At 37.7% G+C, this 24,320-nt stretch overlaps 1 protein-coding gene across 4 annotated transcripts in view; it reads right to left on the reverse strand.

Annotated features, from left to right (window-relative positions):
• Positions 1–24,320, reverse strand: part of mipol1 (mirror-image polydactyly 1) — a 225,614-nt gene that overhangs the window by 150,983 nt on the left and 50,311 nt on the right. For 3 of the 4 annotated variants that reach the window (XM_052033337.1, XM_052031773.1, XM_052032565.1), the window contains 2 exons: positions 8,832–8,896; positions 2,825–3,374 (listed from right to left, as the gene is read on the reverse strand). In XM_052033337.1, coding sequence (XP_051889297.1) covers positions 2,825–3,374; positions 8,832–8,886 — 605 coding nt within the window. In that variant the 5' untranslated portion in view covers positions 8,887–8,896. Of the gene's footprint in view, positions 1–2,824; positions 3,375–8,831; positions 8,897–23,682; positions 23,813–24,320 lie in introns of those variants that run through there. The other variant, XM_052031007.1, reaches the window with a different exon arrangement.

The following is a 24,320-nucleotide window of genomic DNA, read 5'->3' on the forward strand; positions in this document are numbered from 1 at the left end:
TTTGCAATGCTACTCTTGAAATGTTTCTCTCCCTGTATATGCTGTCCTTGAATAGCATTTATAGAGTGACAATAAAATATAGATACCAAGAATCAACATCATAAAACCGTACAAGTCCTGAAGACAAATAAATGTGATTTCACAGATAAACGACAGTACTATAATCCGACATCTGACTGTTTGGAAATACTGATAGCTCAGCATCTGGCTGATTCATTATGCAATGAATCCAGAGCCAGGGGTCCAAAGTCTAGCCTGTGTTTAGACTGTGGGCCAACAGTGTAGCCGGAATGAGGGCTGGGGTCCAGAACACCAGGGGTCAGGAAACACGAGTAGGTTTGAGGTTGGAGCAGAGTCTGAATTGCTTGTATATTTCCCATTCCTCTAAATTTACAAGGTTCAATGAAAATTTATTATATTGTATAACTTGTACAAAAAAAGTTAAATAGAAGAATGTTTAGGTGTTTGTAGAAGTTACATCCAACAGCCCAGAAAATCTGCAAGTCTAGCATCAAAGTCCCAAGAGCGCTCGATTATTAGATATAACAATATTGCCTTTTCCTTTTACCACACCAATCTTATCGACTATTTTATTCTGCTTCTCCTCTTAGGATTCGCTGGATTATTTACTACTTTAACAAAGACAAATTAAATGATCTTCCAGGCCTATCAAAGTCATCTTCTTAAACATGTATTTGCATGATTGAAGCAGCAAGGACACCTCAAAAATAATTTCACTTGAGTTTTTCATCTTATATGTAACAGCTGAGATGCGATTAGTTGTAACCAGTGGAGAAAAGGCAAAAATTAGTCACTCCATGTATGTAGTCCCTAAGTTTTAAAATTTGGATTACTATACCGTATAGTTATCTTGATAAAGAAAATCACTCATCACACTTCAATCCCACTATATGAATACAAACAATTTGTCACAGAAACTATAAACAATTCCAAATGAAAGGAACTTTAAAACACAAGGGCAAATAATGTAAAACTTGGTTGAAAAAATAGTTTAAGATAATTTTTTTCTCCATGTTATATGACTCTTTATTCAATGTTGCCTGGTGTCTATGAATGAGACTTATGTGATAAGTAAAGTTTTCAAAATGAGGTTCTGGCATCAGCAGTGGCTAGATGAGTATGCATGTAAAGAAAGCTCAAAGACAAAGGAGAGGATGCTGGAACTGAGTAAAAGGCAGATAAAGGGTAGGGGAAACTTTGTAACATGTATCCTGATTCACAGATTTTAAATTCAACACCAGAAATGTGAAGAACAATGATGATGAGAAATTTGAGATTGCTGCAGTCAGTGTCGAAGTCGACTTTATTGTCATATGCACACATGCAATGAAAAACTTAATTGCAGCAGTATCACAGGCACATAGCATCATATATGTAGCATTCACAAGAAAAACAGAAAAGAGAGAATGGACAGAGAGAGAGAAAAGGCAGAAAGAGATAGAAAGAGAAAGAGAGAGAGAAAGGGAGAGAGGGAGGGAGAGAGGGAGGGAGGGAGGGAGAGAGGGAGAGAGAAAGAAAGAGTCAAAGAATGTGGCACCTGCAATCACTGTCTAAATTAATTGACCACTGTAGTTTCACTCAGCAAGACTATTGATTTACTGGCAAACTTGATTGGGGGTTTGAGTCTGAATCTAAAATACACTGAATTCTTTGTCATTGTAATTGCCTACTCTAGGTTTGATAATTTAGCTGCTGGGTACTTGCAGTCTGTTTTCTTGAATTCAAGTAGTAAAACTGGCTGCTAATCAGGGTAGATACCTTAGTCAAATACTTCATTGCTAAATTGAAGACAGAATGCAATAATAAGATGCCAAAGTGTACACTAATTAATGTCTAACAGAATTGCTTAAAAATCTTGATTTAATTCGTTTTGTTTTTAAATTGGTGATTGAAAGTCAGTCACAAAATAAGTAGGATTTACCTTCCTTTGTAAAGCAACAAATTCTTGTCAATTTTATAAATATTTATTCGTCTATAATGTATATCTGAACAAATAGTCATCAACAAAATGGCGTCTTAGAACTAGAATCTCTGCTGCAAGTTTCCAGGATTCTAGTAACTGTGAATACCACAAAAACTAGCTTGGGTATTAGTACACCAAATTTTATAATATGCTTATGTGGAAATCATAGGCTGAAGTCTTCAAAATCTTTATGCATTTGGAGAGCATTGTGACTTCAGATCGTGACATACTAAAAATTTGAATTCTAATATTGATAGACTCTGGGGTGACACAGTGGCACAGTTAGTAAAGCTGCTGCCTCACAGCTCCAGTGACACAAATTTAATTGCTGCTGTTTGTGTGGAATGTGCTCTTTCTTCCTGTGACTGCATGAGTTTCCTCTGAGTGCTCTGGTTTCTCCCACATCCCAAAGACGTGGCTTGGTAGGTTAATTGGCCAGTATGAATTGACTCCAGTGTGGTGGTGACTGGTGGAATCTTGAGTTGATGAAAACATGGAGGGAATAACATAGGATTAGTGTAAATAGGTATTTGATGGCTGGTATGGACTCAATTTATTGAAGGGCTTATTTCCGTTCTCTATGATTCTTTAACTCTATTCAATGTTGCCTGCTATATTATTAACTGTTTTTGAGGGATGGAAAGTAGCTTTTGGCACAAAGTATTCTATTTTCTAAGTTGCACAAACTGATTAAAAGTCTTAAACTCTTTGAGGATGAAGATGAAAGGTTTATGATGAACTGTACTAATTATCTGCAATTACAACCTCTCTTATATTTGAAAAAATGCTTCCATTCAAAATATTGCACTTCATGGAAAGAAATAACCAAAAATACTGTACCTTCTGTTGTTTGTATCCATATCGCTTTGAGTATCCAACTTCATTTTAGAATGTATTCGTTGACAATTCAGTGCAGAGAAAACTGGTGTGATTGTTACTGTGCTACATTTTTGCAAAGGGATAATGGTGTCAGTTTCATACTTGGATGTGTTACGTTCATTATTTTCCATGTAAGAGCTATAAGTCTGAGAAAAGTCATAGTTCTGCTGATCTTTCAAGCCACTAGAATCAACAGGAATGAGTTGCTGCAAATAATTTGAAGGAGGATGCAGCTCCTCAGATTTCTCATAAGAATGGGCATGTTCATTTATTTGCAATAAATGTAACCTGTTATTTGTACAAGTCTCACATTTAGTCGAATCATGCATTATTTTTAGACAAGATTGCAGAGGTTCATTCTTGGTATCCTCAACTTGAGAAGATGGATGTTTAACCAGACCTCTTTGCTGATGGGTGCCTTTCAGATTCTTGATATACAGATTACAAGTGGTTGCCTCAGCATTTTCCTGCATCCATTGCTCATTGATATTCTGAGCTCCATGCTTGTCATCTGCATCAATGAAAACAAACACCAATTTATTAAAACACTTCATTTCCTATGTAAAAGAGTACTGTCATATGCTAAAAGTATATTTATAAATAGTTTTGGTTGGTGTGTGTACATGCGTCTGCATTCATACACACGTGCATACATACACTGAGGTGTAAAAACTTGGGAGTGGGCTGCTGAGAAGTCTCAGGTTTAGGGAATGAATATTTAGTTATAATGTAGGTCTCTTCTAACATTATCGCAAAAAAATTGCTGTAAAATCACTGACTGAGCTGCAACGTTTTCAGACTTCTTCACTGCTGAAATTGCTAAATTATGATGTCAAGTGAATATGGGTTCCATTACAGCTAAACACTGTGAAATAAATCTCTAGCAGCACTTAAGGAAAATAATCTCATTTCCTCACTAAAGCATTCCTTTCAGAAGTAAGAGTTCATTTTGCAGCAATGACAAAACCTTATTATAGTGTAAAGACTAGATTGTATTGTTCCTTTCAAATAAATTCATGTGTGACTGAGTTTTGCTGATATTACTGGTGTAGATACAGGAAAAATGTGTGCTCAGGCCCGTTGCAATGTGGCAGAGGGAGGTAGCTCTGCAAGGACAGTGTACAATTGTTGGAAATGATCGAGGAGATCGATCGATGGGCAGCACGGTAGCATAGCAGTTAATGTAACGCTATTACAGCACCAGCGATCGGGGTTCAATTACCACCACTGTCAGTAAGGAGTTTGTATGTTCTCCCTGTGACTGTGTGGGTTTCCTCCGGGCGCTCCAGTTTCCTCCGGGCGCTCCAGTTTCCTCCCACATTCCAAAGATGTACAGGGTGTAATTGGGTGGCATGGGCTCGTTGGGCTGGAAGTGCGTGTTACAGTGCTGTATAAATAAAGTTAATTAAATTTATTAAGTTTTTAAATTTACATGCATTAATGGGTCAACGCAAATTCAGTCACACATGAATTTATTTGAAAGAAACAGTACCATCTAGTCTTTACACTATAGTAAGGTTTTGTCATTGCCGCAAAATGAACTCTCGCTTCTGAAAGGAGTGCTTTAGTGAGGAACTGAGATTATTTTCCTTAAATGCAACTATGTGATTTTGTTGTAAATTTATATATGAACCTAAGTGAATAAAGGAGGGGCAAAGGAAGTACTAAGAAATGATCTGCATTATTTCAGGGCAGGTAACGCAATGGTCCCTTTTGAATTTTAGTTTATGAAAAGTTGGGATATGTTTTTCTACTGGATATTCACTTCTTTCATTCACTTCTATTTTTTTCCCCAAGTCAACAAGATGATTAATTTGTTCAAATAACCAATTACCTATTAATCTAACAATCAGCATTTTGTCTTACAGCCTCCTGATGATGTAACATTTTTGAAATGCGATCCATCAAGGGCTCTAGTGTGGTTTCTTTGACGACTGTATTGCTATGGATGAACATAGTTGTAAGGTTTCAGTGACAGTGATATGATCTTGAAACAAAGTAAAACACAACATTTCAAGAGCTGCATTCAACTTAAAGAAACATGGTTCAAATGAAAATTATTTTATTTGATACAGAATATATCAAAATTTAGTAGGTGTCCATTATTATTACTGCATCATTTGTATTAGTTTTTAATGGTAAGTGAACATAATGTTGATGCTCTTCAAAATTATGGACCAGATTGAATGGGGGAAAATCTGGATTGTAATGGGAAAGTTTGATTTATGTGAAAATACTAATCCAAGTGATACTAATCAAATGGAACTCATACAGAATACTGCACAATATTAATTTGACATATGTGATTTTTAACACCGTTATCTTGACAAAATGATCCAAATTTGAATTTGTTATTATTCTGCCTTAGCCTATTGAAGGCACATCTGTGATAACATGTACTAAAATCTATCTTCAGATTGGATTAAACGTATGCCTTCATATTAATAGAACTAACATTCTAACTAGTTGGTGTTGATATAAAATATTGACCTTCGTAGGGAAGGCAAAAATTGGAATACCAATAACAGACATGAGATATTTTCATTTGGGTTTGATATTAGACCTTGAGACGACACATTAAGCTATGAAATACCCTGAATTTGCTGGATTATATGCATATAAAAATTCCACTGAAAACTTGATGAGTTTGCTTGCCTACCAGAAACAAGCACAAATGCAGCAATAGCAATCACCCACTGGTGTGATAATTTTAAAAAAGGGGTATTTTCCATACATAATAAAAGTTATTGCAAATGGCTCAATTACTGTTAGGCAAAGGTTTCTTTACAAAATTAGGAAATTTGCATTGTATGAATTGTGAAATGTAACATTCTAATGCTTTATAGCAGCGTATAATCTACATTATTTATTGGTCTTGTAGGTATAAATCTCAGTTCATACTGGCTTTGAATTCATTTATCCCATTCAGATATCTGACATTTCATCATCAGGCCCCTGGTTGAGGAAGTTGACTGTGTTTTCACATCCATTTATGAATAAGCAATGTGTCAATTCTTATGCCCAGAAACAAAAATTTATTTTCATACCAACAACCATGGTGTTCAGTTGGGCAGTGTAAAACACTGGTATGAAGAGCAATTGTTTGACATCTGAAGTTGCCAGAATTATCTTCCGAGGTAACAGCCCTGCTAGATATACTGCACTCCTAAAAGTCTGCTGCTTTTGCTACTGCTTTCCCATTCTATTATGCTGACCAGGATTATTCTCAATTATTTTCACAGGAAAGAATAATCATTTGTTTTGGAAAGACTAAACAGCTGGAAATAGTGACAAAAATGAAGCTAATGGCTCAGTATGGTTTAGGTCCGAGTAAGAAAGAATTAAAAAAATAGTAATAATGATCAAACTTGAGAATTCTCAATTATGTCAAATCAGATGACTTTAGACCAAGTTGCAGATATATTACTGGGGGGTAGATTTCTGCACGTGTATTGTGTGAAGTAATCTCGGAAACGTTATGAATAGCTTGTGGCTGCATAAATGGGCAGATGATGATTTTGGAGCATATCCTGGAAGCAACACAAACACTGAAATTCACATGCAGTACTATTTCAATGTAAAATTAGCATAAATTAAAGTAAATGACCAGAGTGGTGAACACAGAACAATGAATCCTTGCTTTGTATTTATTTTTCATTGTCATTCCTTTCTTTTAATTCTGTGCATGTATGATCAAAGCTATAGGATATTTGAACTTTGGTTTTGAAAGCAGTGGTCACAGGTTATTTAAACCGGAAGACAATATTGGCATTAATTTTCTTAATGATTACTTTCATAAATAATATCTGTAATATTAAAACTATATAAGATGTCCATCCGCATATGTGACATTAATATTATACTTAAGGTGTACAAAACCATTTGTTCATCAGATTATGAGATAAAGAGTAGGCAAGTTACATGACAAAAAGCCATTTTCAAACTGAAAATCAAAATGTCTTCTGTACAGATGAGAATGCTGGAGATATTTATTAGTATTCTTATCCAGGTAATTAAGCCTGAATTTAAAAATAACAGAAATGAAATGCTGCCATATAACCATTTGTCATGGTTACACAGTTTCAAAACTGGATTGCTACCTTAATTTTCCTTGACAATACATACACATTCGGTCTGCACACATGGTAAATGTGGAACTCCCTTAACAACAGCAGACCTTCTGCTTAATCTGAAACTGGATGCACAATTTCCTTTGGGAACTCTTCCCATGATCAACAGGAAAAAGCCAATATCCAAAATAAATCTTAGATTAGATTTTTCAAATGAAATTTGCCTTCTGCAGATAAAAATGTCAAGATGAATATGAACAGTAAAATAATAAATTACTTCACTGTGATAGAGTAGTTATCAATGACTTGTTCATTCACACTATTCCTTGGATATCAAACTGCACAAGACATTCATCAAATGTCACACATTCAGAATATTGGAAACACCATTATAGCTGTTTGACTAAGACCTCTGAAGTGTTTAAGCAAGAGCTAGAATGTATATTTGTGCAACAGAGAAGAATAAATTTACATATCAGCATCAGCTCATAAGGGATAGGTAAACATTCTGTTTATCTCTCATTGTCATTCCTTCCATTTATCTCTGTACATGTATGATCAAAGCTCTATGATATTCAAAGTCTGGTTTCAAAACCAGTGGATACAGGTTATTTAGAGAATATCTGCATTTCTTAATATGTTATGTTGCAAGTAAATGTTTGGCTGTGAAATATCACAATTTTATGTGTATCAAACGCTTAAATGCTGAAAGCTGGAAGAAATCATGGTACTAAGTTAAAGATATGAACATCCATGGTCTTACATTATCAAAAGGAAAAACAAAGTACAACTTGTTTATGAGTGGGTAGGAATAATTTTATCATAGTAGTAATTTTTCTAGTTTAAAATTTAAGATTTTAAAAACTTGCATCTGGTATGACAGATGAAATGCTGATGGTTTAAGTTGCCATACATTCTAAATCTAAAAGAATGCAATTAATTCTTATCATTCATGTAACTTCCTTGCACACTTGAGATGTTACAAGATATTTAAGGAAATGTATTATCACAATACAATTAAGGCCAATTGGCCCATGTTAATTAATGCAGACAAATCCTAACGTGCTTCCACAGAGGCACTCAGTCATTTTCTTTTAACTACCAGATTTTTCTTCACTCATGTATCCAGAAGCTTAATTCAACATGTTAATCACTCTGAGAAAAACAATACTGATAACAGCCTTTAAATCCCATTTTATTGTTTTGAACCTCTGTTGCCTAGCTCTATTTCCATAATTTAACCTGTCAATGTTCTTACATACTGTTACCATGCTGTAAATAAAATTTAAATTTAAATTTACTCTTTAACAAGCTTATGCATGTCTATGAGATCACCCTCCAAATGCCTGTGTTTGAAGCTCTGAAGTCCCAATCTATCCAGTGTTGTTCACTGATTCTGACTTTTGACATTAGTAACTTCTCATGTTTTCTCTCTGCAATACCTTCAATCTCCCTTATATTTTAGTTCAGAATAACAGGTACACGTAACAGTTTAGATCATTATAACTTCTGGCAGATATTTTCCCTATCTAAATTTTTCACATTATGTTGTACAACAATAAAACATTAAAAGATATTTTAACACAAGATCTCAGAACAATTTGCTGTTAAAGGGCAATTAAATCATAGGCACATTTATGAAACAAACATCAATTATATCCAACACTGCTTTTTTAATCATAATTATCCATAAAAAGGCAATGGAGATAAAACTATAGAGATCAAATTTGTTTTAAAACTACCTCAAAATAGGAGGCATTCTTTTCCAACTATTTTGTCCATAACCTTTATTGTTTTCCTTGAGATAATCATTTATTTGAAAAAGGGGAAAAAGGCAGAGGACAAATATTTTTAACACTGATAATAATTCAGCAATAACAGATCTATCTTTTACCAACCTTTCATTTGTATTTCAGTATTTTGATCTCTTTGTGACCTTGTTCTTTCTTCCATATTTTCTGAGCTGCAAAGAGAAGCGGTAACGAAAAAGATTCAAAAAACTAGTAATGCCACATTTGTTAGAATTGCTTAAAAACCTATTGTCCAACAATTAAATACAGCAATTAAAATATTTCAGCTCAAATAAAAGCAGTATTCATAGAACAACTTATAATTTATAATCATAGAGCAATTAAACTTTCTTTTTAATTCTACTGTTTGAATACCTTTTCAACCACAGAGTTTCAGTCAGGATTTTTTGTGTCTCTTATCTGACTTTTTTTTTAACAATATCATGTTGAGCTTTCGTTGGGAAATGGCACCAAACGCCAGAAGTAGTATACTAGATGTGCACTCAAGAAACAAAAGTGAATAATAGAGAATTAAATACCACATTCCATAGACATGTGAATTTTCACAGTTTCAATCTTTTTACATTACTTTACCTTTTAGTATGGCCCAGTTGATAGTACACTTTGTCTGGAGTCAAAAGATTGGGAGTGGAAATCCCACTACAGAAACTTGAGCACTAAAACCTGAGCTAGTGCTGTACTAAGGGAATAATACAGTTGGAGATTTCACCTTAAACCAAGCATCCACCTGCTTTCTTACATCAACGTAAAAGAGCCCACTAGATTATTTTAAAGGAGAACATGGGAATTATTCCTGTCCTACCACCAACATTTATCCCTCGATCATGATCAGTAAAACGGTGCTTGGAGAGGTCTTGAAAGGTGTCACATTTATGCAAGTCTTTTTTTGAAGACATTATCTTATGGATCAGCTACAAAAATGGTACAAATCATAGTATAATGGATTGGGACATTTAACTGAAATTGCTTCAGTTGGTTTCATTTTAAAAAGAGTGAAAACATTATATTTGCATAAAGTTAGCAGAAAAGTTACATAGATCATGATTGTTACAATCCAAAAAGTGCTGAGATTTCATGATGTTCCATTATCTTCTCACCTAAATGCTAATACATTGAATTCTTTGCAGAAAATTTCCAATGAAATGTCTAGCTCTACTATTTCCAATTGTCTGCAATGGAGCTTCTAAGAAACAGGCAATCTTTCCTTCCATTCCTCATTTACTTTTGGATTAGCTGAAATGCAGGTGTTTTATTACATTAATTAAATGTACTGTGCATGTCTCAGTCAATGCAGATATAGAACTACAAAAAGGTGAATAATAATTTCAGTCTTTTAATATTTTAATATACCAAGACATAGAAAGAAAGCAATTTTTAATAATCTCATGGGCATTTTAAAAGAAGACAGGCTGCCCTATTGTTCATTACATAAATCATAATTTTCATCCCTCTATATTGTACACTCTTTCTTCAATACCATTTCCAAGCTAATGATTGCCAGCAATTAACAAAATGTAATCCCATCGCGCAATCATTTTAATGCTTTTAGCACTCAGAAAAGTAAACATCAAATTAATACAGCTGAAGCCATATTAGATCCTGGTTAGCTGCAGGCAATTATAGTTCAGCTCCTCAGGTGTAATTAAATGATTGAAATGATTTAGTTCAATAAATGCAAGTTAATTCATAAGTAAGCAACAAATAGACTGGGAGCAATTACAAGAAACACTGACATCCTCAGTTCATCCTATTGAGGTGCACAGCTTAAATGAGTAGACTGCCACCTACTGGAGAAGTGATGCCAGTGTTTCCACTGTTGAGAATATTAAAATAGCAATAGCAACACACAGAAGTTACAGACAAGTCTAATCCGATGTGACATGACACAAATACAAGATTGCTCCAAGTTTCTTCCAAAAGCAATAAAAGATAAAACAAAAACATTATTCAGCACACTTAATTCCAAGGCAATGAGAACCCCATTTTAATTTTGTTTCCAATGCATTTTCTGCATTTGCAGCCTAATTCAACTGTAGGCAAACTGTAATGTGTTCCAGATAGACCCTTCCTCCTGTAATAGATTAACTATACAAGTTAACATTTAAATTCGTCAAGCTCCAGATGGCTGTTTCGATGAAGTAGCAAGCATGGGTGATTCAATAATTATTTGTTTAGTCCACCTTTAAATAAACATGAATTGGAACAAATCCTCAGAGACTAAGTTACAGAATTCTTTCACCATTTATAGCACAGCTTTTGAGAGTACCAGCACTTAAAGCACCTTGAAATTTGAATTATAAAACTAAAACAGTACAGCATGAGTTAGAAGTTATAAGCTAACTATAAAATTCTTTCGTCAGACCACATTTTGAAAACTATGCACAGTTCAGGTTAACGAGATAGAAGGTCAGAGGTAATGCACAGAAAATCCACAATCTTGATCTCACTATTCAGTCTTTGACCCTCTGTTTATCTCGACTTATTTGCTGCTCCAGTCCTCCCATCTTTTTTTACTCGACCCAAATAAAGTGGCCACACTTTCCAATTCTGTTCATCTCTCTGCTTCCACTGCGAACTTAGCTATCACTTCATCTTTCTGGTCCAGATCAAACACCACTGGCCTTCACTTTTTTCTCTCAAAACTGCCCTCTACAAGATTGTCTGGATGTAACATTAACCTTAGAAGCTTGTGGATGTTATTATAGCACACACTGAGACCATCTGTGCATCTGCCTATCCTGGTCTCACAGTTTCCAGTTCATTAACGCTTAGTTCACAAGACTTCATCACTCCAATCAAAAATGACTTCATCCACAAGATCCACCATTTGCTCACTTGGCCTTTTTCTAATAATACAGCAGACCACCTAACGTCTTCATTGCTAGATCTAAATCCTAGATTTCCCCATCTAACAGTATTGTAGGAATAGCTTAACTAGAAGGATGGCAGCAGTTTAACATGGTGGCACACCATCAAATCGTCAAGGGAATTAAGGGCAGACAATAAATGTATTTCTGAGGCAGTAACTCAGGACGAGGACGACTTACTTCCACTGTGGATTCTGAGAAGGCTAATGAGGGCAATATGGGAACCACAGACTCTTCTACAAATAGGAAGTTGTGGTCAGCGGGGTGTGTGGGTTGATTGTGAAGTGCTATGCTCCTTCTGCACTTACACAGGGCCTATGTGTGCCTCTGATGCATGGCCTCGACATTCTTACTATAATTCTGAATGCTCCTACTCCACTGGAGAGGTCATGGGCCAGAGATTCCCAAGAGTCAATAGGGATGTTACACCTCTTCAAAAAGGCTTTGAGCACATCCTTGAAACCTCTATCCTCCCAGTAATCTCTTCCCATGACAAAGCTGGAATGGAGTGTCTGTTTCAGAAGTGGAATAAATAAATGCTGGTCTTGCCAAATATTGCAAAATAATTAAAAATAAATTCTCCTCCTATACCAAATGCTACTAACACTATAAATGGTTCCCTTTTGTTGCTTTTCATAGAATCACAGAATGATTACTACAGAGAAGACACTCAGTCCCTCAAATTTGTACTGAAAGCAATAAAGCTGGTCCCACTCCCCTGTGCACCTTAGCCCTGCAAATTTTTTTCTTTTCAGATAGTCATCCAGCTCTGTTCTGAATGCTATAACTGAATCTGCATCCACTACTTCTCTTAGCATGAATAGTTTGTGAACAAAAAATTAGTCTGTGCTGATTGCCTTTGTGTTGGCTGTAACTGTCCACCCTGTGGAGGAACAGGCAAATTCTGGATTTCCAATTTTAAGTCTCTGTGAGAATACTTAAAATTGTGAGGGTTCCAACACTGTTGAGAGTTTCAAAGATTAACAATGGCTCTGGAGTCACTGCAACTACAAATTCTGGGCCTCTGCCTCGGTGTCTCTCCTCGAAACACACAATGGCCATTCCAGCATCGAATTAGCAATCGAGAGACTGGTTTAAAGTATTTGAAACAAGGGAAGCTTGGAACTTAGTTCTGGCAAGTGAAGTTAAGTAAGTGGAGGGAAAAAAAGGGATCGAAAGGGAATTAAATGAGAGCAAAATCCACGACAAAGGGACATCTATTCGTAATCCCAATGTAGGGCAAGCGATGATGTAAACTGCAGGATTTGGGGAAATTACATGGGAACATATGAGAGAAAAACAAAGTGATGTTTAGATTATATTTTTATCTTTCCCAGTATTGGAAAAACCTTGTTTGCCTAGTTGGCCGTACTTTAAATTCTTCTGAGTTCTGTTTTGTTATATATATATTTAGGATGTCTTTATAAAAAACAGATTTGGGGAACAAAAAAACATTATTCGCCTGTAAAGCACAGCTCAGCTTTATTGTTGCTTTGCATGAAAACTCACAGAGTAATTTGGCAACGAACTAAAATATTACAATTTTCGAGCCCTCTTAGCCTTACGGAAAACCAAACCAGCAAAGTGAAATCGTTGAAGTATGGATTAGATTTTAGATAACCTACTAGAATTCTACATACACACAAGCATAGCACAGCCTTGGACAGGGTGCAGAACAGATTAACTAGAATGATACCAGGGATAATAGGCTTCAATAATATGGCAAGACAGGAGGTGCTGGAGTTGTTCTCCAGAGAGGAAAGAAGATTAAGAGAAGTCTTCATGGAATTGTTCAAAATCATAAAGATACAATGAGTGCAGAGAACTGATCCAAGACCAAAGCTTTAAGATGACTAGCAAAAATGCTGGAGGAGACATGATAAGCAAGAGGAATTTCTTTTAGAACACAGCAAGTTGTTGTGATCTGAAATATAACACCTGGAAGGGTAGTTGCAAGTAGACCCAGTTGCAGCTTGCAGAGAGGTTTTATTAATTACTTTAAAGAAAGTAAATTACTGGGCAACGGCAAAAATGCAGTGGAATTAATTGGATAATTTTACACAAGAGGCAGATTTGGGCCAAATAACCTCCTCCTTAAATCCTCTTGGAATTATTTTATGATTCTCATCATACAGGAATATTATTTTTGCATCTCCAGGTTCTGCCTTTGTTTCAGCTGACAAAGGTCAATGCATGTAAACTCCTGTAAAATTGGTCTACCTTATAGCTATATGCATTTGTATTGAACTTTTAACATAATTTTGCAGGATCTCAAATGTGAATCAGTCAAAATACATACCAAGTCAAAGTTGACATCAGAAGAACCAGGCGAGCATTCGCTCAAAGAGGTGAATTTAAGAAGTGGAAGCATGTATATTAATTTCAAGGTATTTTATAACTGGAGGAAACTGCAGGCAGTTCTGCAAGGACAGGAATAATAAGTCATGGCTAGAATTTTGGAGCTGAATGAGAGATGAAGAGACAGACCTAGAAACAACCCTAAGGTACATTTTTAAAGCCGAGCATTGATTCGCAAAACTGGATAAACCAAAGTTGCTTCATTAGCCTGTTTTAGGCCAAAAAACTCATCTGTGGAAAATCATCATTTACAGACAGGGGCTGGAGCATATTGCATACTCTGCACAGCTCAGCAGTCATTTCTCTCAGTAGGCAGGCATCTTAGGCTCTGGTAATCCCAACTCCTAATGACAGCGATGAAATTTTGAACAGCTCCACCAGTTCTACCACCACCAAATTGTGGATGGATCTTAGACTCAATGATGACGAAGGAACAGTGCTTTATTTCCAAGCCAGGATGACTTGAGACTTGGAGGATAATATGTAGGTGCTGGTGTTCCCAAGCAACTGCCACCCTTGTGGAATATACAGGTGATGGCAGATGTTGTAGGTTTGGATTTACCAAGATGAGTAATGGCAGTGCATTTTGTAGATGGTTAACACTGTAGTCATTCTGCACCAATATTGGAGGGAGTGAAACATTTAGGGTAGTGGATGGGGTCAAGTGAGCTGCTTTGTTCTGGATAATGTTAAGCTTCTTCAGTTGTTATAGCTGCACTCATCTAGACAAAAAAAGACTATTCTATCACACTCCAGACCAGTGCTTTGTAGATGGTGGAAAGGCTTTGGGGAGTCAGGAGTTGAGTCATTTGCCAGAGGATATCTAGCCTCTGACCTGTTCTTGCAGTTCATGGTGACATACCCAGGATGTTGATGGTGGGGAACTTAGCAACTGTAATGCTATTGGAATATCATGGATAGGTGGTTAGAGACCATCTTGCTGGAGATGTCATTCTTTGGCACTTGAGTAGCAAATGTTACTTGCCACTAGGCAGCCCATGCCCGAATCTAGTGTAGGTCTTGCTGAAAGTAGGCATGGACTGATTCATTTGCTGAGGTATTGCATTTGGAATTGAATCTTGTACAATCAGTGAACTTCCATACCTCTGACCTTATGATGCAAGGAAGGCCATTGATGAAGTAGCTTAGGATGACTGGGCCTAGGACAGTGCCCTGAGGAACTCCTGCAGCAGTGGCCTGCACTAGGATGATTGAGTGCCAACAACCATAAACATCTTCCTTAGGGTGAGGCACAACTCCAATCATTGAAACATGTTCCCTTTGATGCCCATTGATTTCATTTTAACTTTCAAAAAATAAACTGGAATACTTCAATGATTACGTATAAGACAACTGAGGAAGATTCAAAGAAATTCCATAAAGCATTACAAAACTAAACTTGAAAATAACATTTGAAGGTGGAATGTTAATGACATGTGAAAATGACATTTGAAAGTTACCCCTTTTTAATCTCCTTCAACTCAACATGCAATTTTATTTAAAGTTACAATGAAGAAACAAGTAACACTGATCAGTACATTAACCCAGAGGCAAACCTTTTAGGCACTTGTATTATAATATCTGGGTCTCAATTAGGGGAGACTACTTCAAGCATTATTGAGAGTAGGAATCAGCATCAAGGACAGGGCAACAGCAAAGGAGGAGCTGCACAAACAGCAGCATTGAGTTTAAAGATTGAGAAAGGAAGGACTGAGGAGGGGGATAAATTAGAATGGGTAAATTTAGAATCAAATCAGGTCCAAAAGGGAAGCAAGGACAAAGAAAGAACGGTGAGAGAGAAGGAAGGAAAAGAAACAATAAGTTTGACATTGATGGCATTTCTAAATATTTACTGGGTATAGAAATAAGATTCATCAGTTTGGGTTCTGCTAGTCAGAAGGTTTAACGGGCTACTCATTTATGAATCCAACAAGTTCTTAAAAATAACAGAAGCCTAAGATAAGATTTACATTTTCACAGGAATAAAAAACAAAGAAACTTAACCAACAAGTTCTGGAGATTCACAACTCAAACAATTTCTTCTTACCCTCTACTTGCTGGTTGATTTAAGCATATACAGCAATATATTTCATCAACACACTTTTTGTTCCAGGGAGATATGTCACAAATAGGCTCATTAAGCAATCACAATCAATTCGGTGAAAGAATGTTGTTAGAAATAGAATTATACACAATACTTAACCTCAGAAATTTTTAATCACTGTAACTAAAATAAATTTCAAAGATATATTCATTGTAGTTATTTTTAAACCTAGAATGTCTCGATTTTCTTCTTGAGAATGTCTTCCTGAAGCTTGCAGTACACTATTAATCATTCATGTTATGAAAGGCATTGAATCTTTCTTTTATCATACCTCACACAGGAAATATTCATACTTCTAGCTTATAATCTTACTGAAATGCATTTGAAGTCTATGGGAAACATTAAATTGCTATAATCATATCATTGCAAAAAGTTCTAATTTCATTTTTGACAACTACTACTAAAATTCCATGGTCCTTTAATTTAAACAATACACCAATTTTTTTTAAGCTTCATTTAATATATTCACCCTGTGAAAACATATGAAATCTGGGCTTCCTACTACTGTCATTTGTATTCAAGCTGACTTTATGAATATTAATGGCTGTGCTATTCTGATTAAACAGGCTTCATATAAAATCCCCATGAATCCTGTAGCTCTAATGACACCTCATTTTTCATATTCTTTATGAATTTTTATTCAGACGTGAAACTGGTGAAAAATGCTTAAGAGATTTAATTTTATCTTTGATTGCCTTCTGAGGCAAATTGGCACATATAATGACTTAATTTATCTGCATCAAATCACACAACTGTTTGTTTCAGGAATACTTTCCAAGGAACATTTAAATTTCAACGATTAAATAATACAAGGCACCGTATGGAATGTAATGAACTTCAATGTTACATTAAACTTTCAAAAAAAAAGGAGGCAGTATTCTATTATGAACTCAAGCAACATCGGTTAAATTTAAGTAAGTAACAATTTACAGATTTTATTCTCACAGTAGAAAGGTACTCTGGACTTCATTTGGAAAGAAAATATGCATATAATTCAGATATTCTGATGGAAATCTAATTTTATAAATCAAGACCATGTTCATATAAAAAAGGGCCCCAATTCTTTCCACAGCCGGTGCCTTTCTTTTTAGGTAAATATGGCAACCGATCGGTTTGAGGTTCCACAGAGAGCAATGACATAAACAACCGGTGAATGAGTGGAGAATTTGCAGAGCACGTTACTATAAAAGGCAAATTAATGAATGGCCAGACAATATGCCATTGGTGGCTAGGGCACAATGTGAATTCCATGCTCTTTTCAACAGCTTATGATGATTTAGTTTAACTTCTTTGAAAAACGTTCCTTGTAATGCAGAATTCTCTCAATGCTTAAGTGTCGGCCAAGATCATTACTCACACTGGAGGGTTTAGATCTACAAACTTAAAATCAGCAAGAAAGAGTACTACCAATTAGAAATTATCAGCATTAATCAAATTCAATAATTCTGATGAAAAGACATTGGCCTTAAATAGTAATTTTTTTTCTCTGTACAGATGCTGCCCGATCTGCTGAGTATTTGCAGAATCTTCTGTTTTAATGTTAGATTTCCGGTACCTGCAATTTTTTTTTTGTTTTTCCTGTTATCAACTCAGGCCTGTAGCTCTCAAAAGGGACATGTTTAGCAGCTGCAATGATGTGGAAGCCAGTTCAGAGCTATTTCTAAAATCATAATTGACCGATGGTGCCAGATCTAGAAGCATGAGTGAATGCAGAGAAGGACAGGCATCTTCTATAGTCAGGGGAAGTCGAAGTCCTCCAAACACCTCAGCAGTAGTGGGATATGTTTACACAGATCAAATGACAAAGACTTGCATGCAGTTCCAATGAAAGTTTAATTAACTTACCCACATGATCAAGGTCAATTTAGACACTGTTATATCTCCTTCCCCCAACCAAATGCATCATTCACCTTGCGCACTGCTAAATTTAATACACCTACATCACCAACATCAGAATCTCCATCAGAAAGGAAATACTTAGTGCTACTGCACCACTATGATGCACAATTCTGAGGTTTCACACACTGTCAACTATTTCACATGACAGGCACAGGATTCCAAAACGCTGCAACAAAGTCACAAAAGACTTCATCTCTCTTGCACAAAGTGGGACACAAACACAGGAAACAGCAGCAGATTGTTGGTAAACCATGTACACCAGCATCAGTTCACCATGTGAATTCTTTGCTTTTCTTCAATGAGATTTGATGATTTAGTTTAATCTTTGGAAAATACTTGTGTCATGCAGCATTGCTGCTACGTTTCAGTGTCAGGCGCGATCATGTAAATTCTGGGGAATCTCAGCAAATTCCTGCTCTGCCAGGAAATCAGTGCTTGGATCATGTGATCTCTTCTTGATATGGAAGCTAAACTTAGTTATTTTACTTGACTACCAAAGCAGAAAAAATAGGAAAAATCCATGCATTTGTTGCTATGGTGGCAGAAGCAATTATCATAGCAGTCACAGAGACTAGACAAGATGAAAACATATTAATAACTGTTTTCCCCTTTCTCTCATTGTCTTCCGATTTAAAAATTATGTCAGCAGATACTTCTAAATTTCATTCCATCCCCACCTCCCCTTGCACTTTTCTTCATGCAGCTAGTTAAGCAATTGCACTTGGCCAACAGCACACAGTTAAGCTTTTGCATCTAGAAGAGAAAGAAGATATCCCATCAGATGAAGCAAGAGTCAGTTGGTTGCTCAGATGAAAAACACGATGATGCTGGAGGAATTCAGCAGGCCAGGCAGCATCCATGGAGAAAAGCAGGTGTTCAACGTTTCGGGTCAGGACTGAAGATCAGAAAGGGGGAAGCCCAATATATATAGGAAGGAAAAGCAGTGATAGGTGGACAAAAGAGGGGAGGCGGGGTAGGCACAAGGTGGTGATAGGTAGATGCGGGTAAGAGACAGTGATAGACAGGTGCGGGGGAGGGGAGGAGAGCAGATTCACCGGGGAATGGGTCAAAGGTAAGGAGAGAAAAAGAGGGGGTAGAAAAAAGAGAGATAGGCTTGGAAAGGGAAGAAGCAGCATGTTTGGGGCGGGGAGGGGTGTGGGGATTACTTAAAGCGGGAGAATTCAATGTTTATGCTGTTAAGCTGCAATGTTCCAAGACGGAAAATGAGGTGCTGTTCCTCCAGTTTGTGCTTGGAATTCTCCTGGCAGTGGAGGAGGCTGAGGACTGATATATCTGTAATAGTGTGGGAGGGGGAGTTGAAGTGATTGGCAATGGGGAGATGCTGATTGCAGTTACGGACAGAGTGCAGGTGTTCTGCGAAACAGTCACCTTATCTGCATTTGGTCTCACCAATGTGGAGAAGGCCACAACTGGAACACCGAATGCAGTAGATGATATTAAGGGAGGTGCAGGTGAATGTCTGTCTCATCTGAAAGGACTGTTTGTGTCCCTGGATGGAGGTGATACAGGGGCAGGTGTTGCTTCTATGGCGGAGGCAGTGGAAAGTTCCCAGGGTTGGAGTGGAGTGGGTGGGGGAGGGGGAGAAGTGAACTAGGGAGTCGCGGAGAGAACGGTCCTGCGAAAGACAGAAAGGGGTGGGGAGGGGAAGATATGCTTAGTAGTGGGGTCCTGTTGGAGATGGCAGAAATGGCGGAGAATAATGTGTTGGATACGTAGGCTGGTAGGATGAAATGTGATTGCTCAGATATTGACAAAGGACACAATTTAAATATTACCATATGGCATGCAAGTGGACGCAGGAAGGATGATGTCAGGTTGAGAAAAAATGGTAGCCCATGTGCCCAGAATCCTGGAGGGGGAAGGGCATATACTTGTCCTTTGAAAGAGGACTCAGGGACAATGTCTATGATAAGCCTGCCCATAGAAGACGACCAATAGATAAGCAGAACGAGAAGTTTCATACAAAGTTGGTGTGCCTGAGTTCAATGCCAAGGGATATGCGAGTTCAGTTCTAACCTCAGAAAATGCATTGCACGAAGGCTGAACCCCAAACCTTGAAGGATTGGTCAGTTGACACTTGGCAACTTTAAAGTGTGTAAAGGAGTTAAGTGAAGACCCTCAATATAGTGTAAGAGTTTATTTTATTTATGTGCAGCAAATAATAATTGAATCTCTTCTCAAAATGTCATCCTCCCACTCCTGCAACTCACCAAATGCTCTTGCTCATCAACAGTTTTTGTTTAAATGCTAAAATTTGTCAAATATGACAGTTCTTATAGTAAGTTTGACTGTATTTGATGTAAATGTACATGAATTTCATCTTGAATTATGGATTCTAAATGCTCACAAATATTGTTAGACCTACTGGTCTGTATTCATCTCATTCATTTTCTCTGCTATCATAAACAGAATTGTTGCATTCACTGCTTTTGAATCTCCCACAAACTATTTACACATCGAGGTACAATTTAAAAAACTAACGTTAGCAGCTCCCTTCAGGTAAAAGTTAGCAGGTGCTGTCAATCTTTACTGAATATCTCCATCATTGCTTAGACAGGATCTGTAACATGCCCCATGCAGCCCCACTTCTGGCTTCAAGAGCCAAGTCCAGTATCAACTCTGTCAGGGCAAAGTTCCTCAGTGACAATCCTTCTGAGGTCTTGAGTCTTTCCTTTTCTTCTTATAGTTGAATCAGTGATGTAAAATCTATTTTAAATCTTCTGGGTTGGATACACAAAATCCATGTAGGTTTGTGAGGACTGGGATGAGGTGACAATAGGCAAAGTGGTGCTGAATTTTGAGGAGGATGAAAGTGCTCTGACAATTTTGATTTTTTTTTATTTTGTCGATCTGCAAGTAATATTTGTTTTAATTTTATCCTGGACTATTTTATTTCCTGATGGCATATATAAACTACTTTAAGTGAATTGTTCTGGATTTTGTTTTTTGGCTTTGTGAGGTGAAGTTGAACAGGAAAAAAGAAAAAGAGAATTAATTTTAATGTTACTTCTGTTCAGCACAACAGCATCTAAGGAAAAAGATGAAATAAAATCAATGCGTAACAATTCATACAAAACAAGGATCAGTGCTGGGACCCTTGCTGTTTGTTATATACATGAATGACTTTGCTGTAGATGTGGGAAGCATGATCAGCAAGTTCATGGATGACATGAAGACTAGCAGAGTTGTCGATAGTGTAGAAGCTAGTCTTAGGCTACAGAGAGTTATTGAAGTATTAGTGAAATGGGCTGAAAATAGCAGATGGAGTTTAATTCAGACAAAAGTAAGGTGATGCATTTTGGTAATATGAATGAGGCTAGGATATACACCATTAATGGTAAGGTCTTAGGGAATATTGAGAAACAGAGGAACTTCAGAGTATGTCCATAGATTCTTGAAATTAGCAATGCAAGTAGGTAACATGGTTAGGAAGGCATATGGGATACTGTTCTTCATTAATCAGGGCATTGAACAGAGAAGTATGGAGGTTATGTTCCAACTTTATAAAACTTTGGTCAGACCCCAGCTGGAGTACTGTGTACAGTTCTGGTCAACGTGGTATCGCACTGGAGAGGGTACAGACGAGATTCACCAGGATGTTGCCTGGGATGGAGTAGTTCAGTTTGAAGGAGAGACGGGAGAAGCTAGGTCTGTTCCCCCCGGAACAGAGGAGGTTAAGAGGGGACATGACTGAGGTATACAAAATTATTAAGGGTATAAATAGAGCAGACTGCTGGAAACTTCTTCCCATATCAGAGGTGGACAAAGCCTGAGGACACAGATTTAAGGGAAAAGGGGAGAGATTTAGAGGGGATGAGGGGGATTTTCTTCACCCTGAGAGTGGTAAGTACCTAGAATGCACAGCCTGAGAGCGTGGTTGAAGCGGGGTTGCAACAGCATTTAAGAAATGTCTAGATGAGCATGTGAATTGCCTTTAGAAGATTATGGACCAATTGCTGGGAGATGGAATTAGAATGGAAGGCTGTCCACTGCTCAGGGTGCAGGTTGGGCCAAATGCCCTGTTTCATGTTGTACAATTCTATGAAATACAAAGAAAGCAAATAGCAAACAGCTATAAAGATAGAAGGGGATTCATTTAAAATCAAAGAATGTTGTAGCGGCTGGGGAAGTCAGGAAATAATTAAATTGAGATGCTGTCGAACGTCAAGTCATTCAAAATCAATTTACACATTGACCCAGCATTGATTTTGTATTCTTGAACATCAGAAAGCAAGGAACGTAACTATTTTCCGCCACACAATGAGTTTTTTTAAACCTACTGATATATTTTGTTCACTTCTTTGGCATGTATTTTAAATGTTTGCTTAACATTTGAGCAGCATTTTCTTTCACTGTCTACTGCAGAGTGGACAAACTACATTCATGTAATTTCCCACCCCCTCCTCCAAAGTAAGCAGTGAGGAAATCATATTTATTCTTCCATTATATACATTTGCTTTCTACCCAGCACTGTTTTGTCAATGAAAGCCCAGCAAGAAGGTAGGCTACTCTGTTGATTCAGTGATTGTGTTACTGTTCAAGCTGTCCGTTATTTCTTAATTTGCCAAGTCAAGCTTTAATTTATGAAGCAATGATTAACAGGAAATGTTTCAATGTAAATCAGTAAATTTTTTTTATCAGTTTTATTGTCATAAGCTGGCCATAATGGCTTACACCTGCTTCACCTGACTGTGTCGTAGAGTGTCCTCGGGCAAAGCCAGAGGCGGGGAGTTCTGGTTCTCAATCAATAATTTGTGGTGCTCAGACGTGATGGTCCTGGCGAGCTCCTGCTCACCCAGCCTGGAATATCTAACTACCTGCCACGGGAGTTCACTTCAGCTATCCTGGTGGCAGTCTACATCCCACCCCTGATGGACATGAAGCTTACACTCAATGAGCTATACTCTTGTGGTCAACAGCCTTGAAACAGAATACTCCGATGCTTTCTTCATTATTGCAGATGACTTCAACCAAGCCAACCTCAAGAGTGTGTTACCAAAATACTACCAGCATGTCTCCTGTCCCACCAGGGGCCCAAATACCCTTGACCATTACTATACAACCAAAGATGCCTTCCGAGCCAACCCCCACCCTCACTTTGGTACATCAGATCACCAGGCTGTGCTCCTTCTCCCTGCATACAAACAGAAGCTGAAGCAGGAGGATCCAGTACAGAAAGTCATACAGTGCTGGTCTGAGGAAATAGATGACCTTCTATGCGACTGTTCTGAGTCAGTGGACTGGTCCAAGTTCAAAGACTCAGCTGCTGGTCTAGATGAGTATGTCATTACCATCTCAGACTTTATCAGCAAGTGTGTTGAGGACAATACAGGTGTTCCCAAACCAGAAACCATGGATGAACCAGGAGATCCATTCCCTACTGAAGTCGAGGACTGCAGCATTCAAATCAGGTGACCCTGATCTTTACAAGAAATTGAAATACAACCTCCGTAAAGCTATCAGATGCCAAGAGACGATACCAGTCCAAGATCGAGTCCCAGACCAGCCGTCAGTTGTGGCAGGGCTTACATACTATAACGGGCTACAAAATGAAGTCGGGCAGCATCGCCAACAACAGCGCATCCCTTCCTGATGAGCTTAACGCATTCTATGCACGTTTTAAACAGAAGGGGATTGGTTTGTCACCACCCACCCTGATAACCTCCAATGAACCTGAACCCATGCTCACCGTTGAGGACGCAAGATCAGTCTTCTGGAAAGTGAACCCGCAGAAAGCATCTGGCCTGGATGATGTCCCTGGCCGTGTACTCAGATATTGTGCAGGTCAGCTGGCAGGGATATTTGCAGCCATATTTAACCTCTCCCTGCTTCAATCTGAGGTTCCCATCTGTTTTAAGAAGACCACTATCATCCTGGTACCTAAGAAAAACAAGGTAACATGCCTTAATGACTACCGCCCGGTGGCTCTGACATCCACCATCGTCAAGTGCTTCAAGAGACTAATCATGGCACGCATTAACTCCAGCCTCCTGGAAAACCTTGACCCACTGCAATTCATCTGCTGCCAAAACAGGTCTACAGTGGACGCCATTTCCCTGGCCCTACACTCATCTCTGGAGCATCTGAACAGTAAAGACACCTACGTTAGACTATTGTTTATTGACTACAGCTCCACCTTCAATACTACAATTCCAAGCAAACTCATCACCAAACTCCGAGACCTGGGACTCAACACCTCCCTCTGTAACTGGATCCTTGACTTTCTGACCAACAGACCGCAATCAGTGAGGATAGGCAGCAAAACCTCCAGCATGATTATTCTCAACACTGGTGCCCCACAAGGCTGCGTCCTCACCCTCCTACTCT

This window comes from Pristis pectinata, chromosome 1 (assembly GCF_009764475.1).
Source record: "Pristis pectinata isolate sPriPec2 chromosome 1, sPriPec2.1.pri, whole genome shotgun sequence".
In the NCBI taxonomy this organism is placed as follows: Eukaryota; Metazoa; Chordata; class Chondrichthyes; order Rhinopristiformes; family Pristidae; genus Pristis; species Pristis pectinata.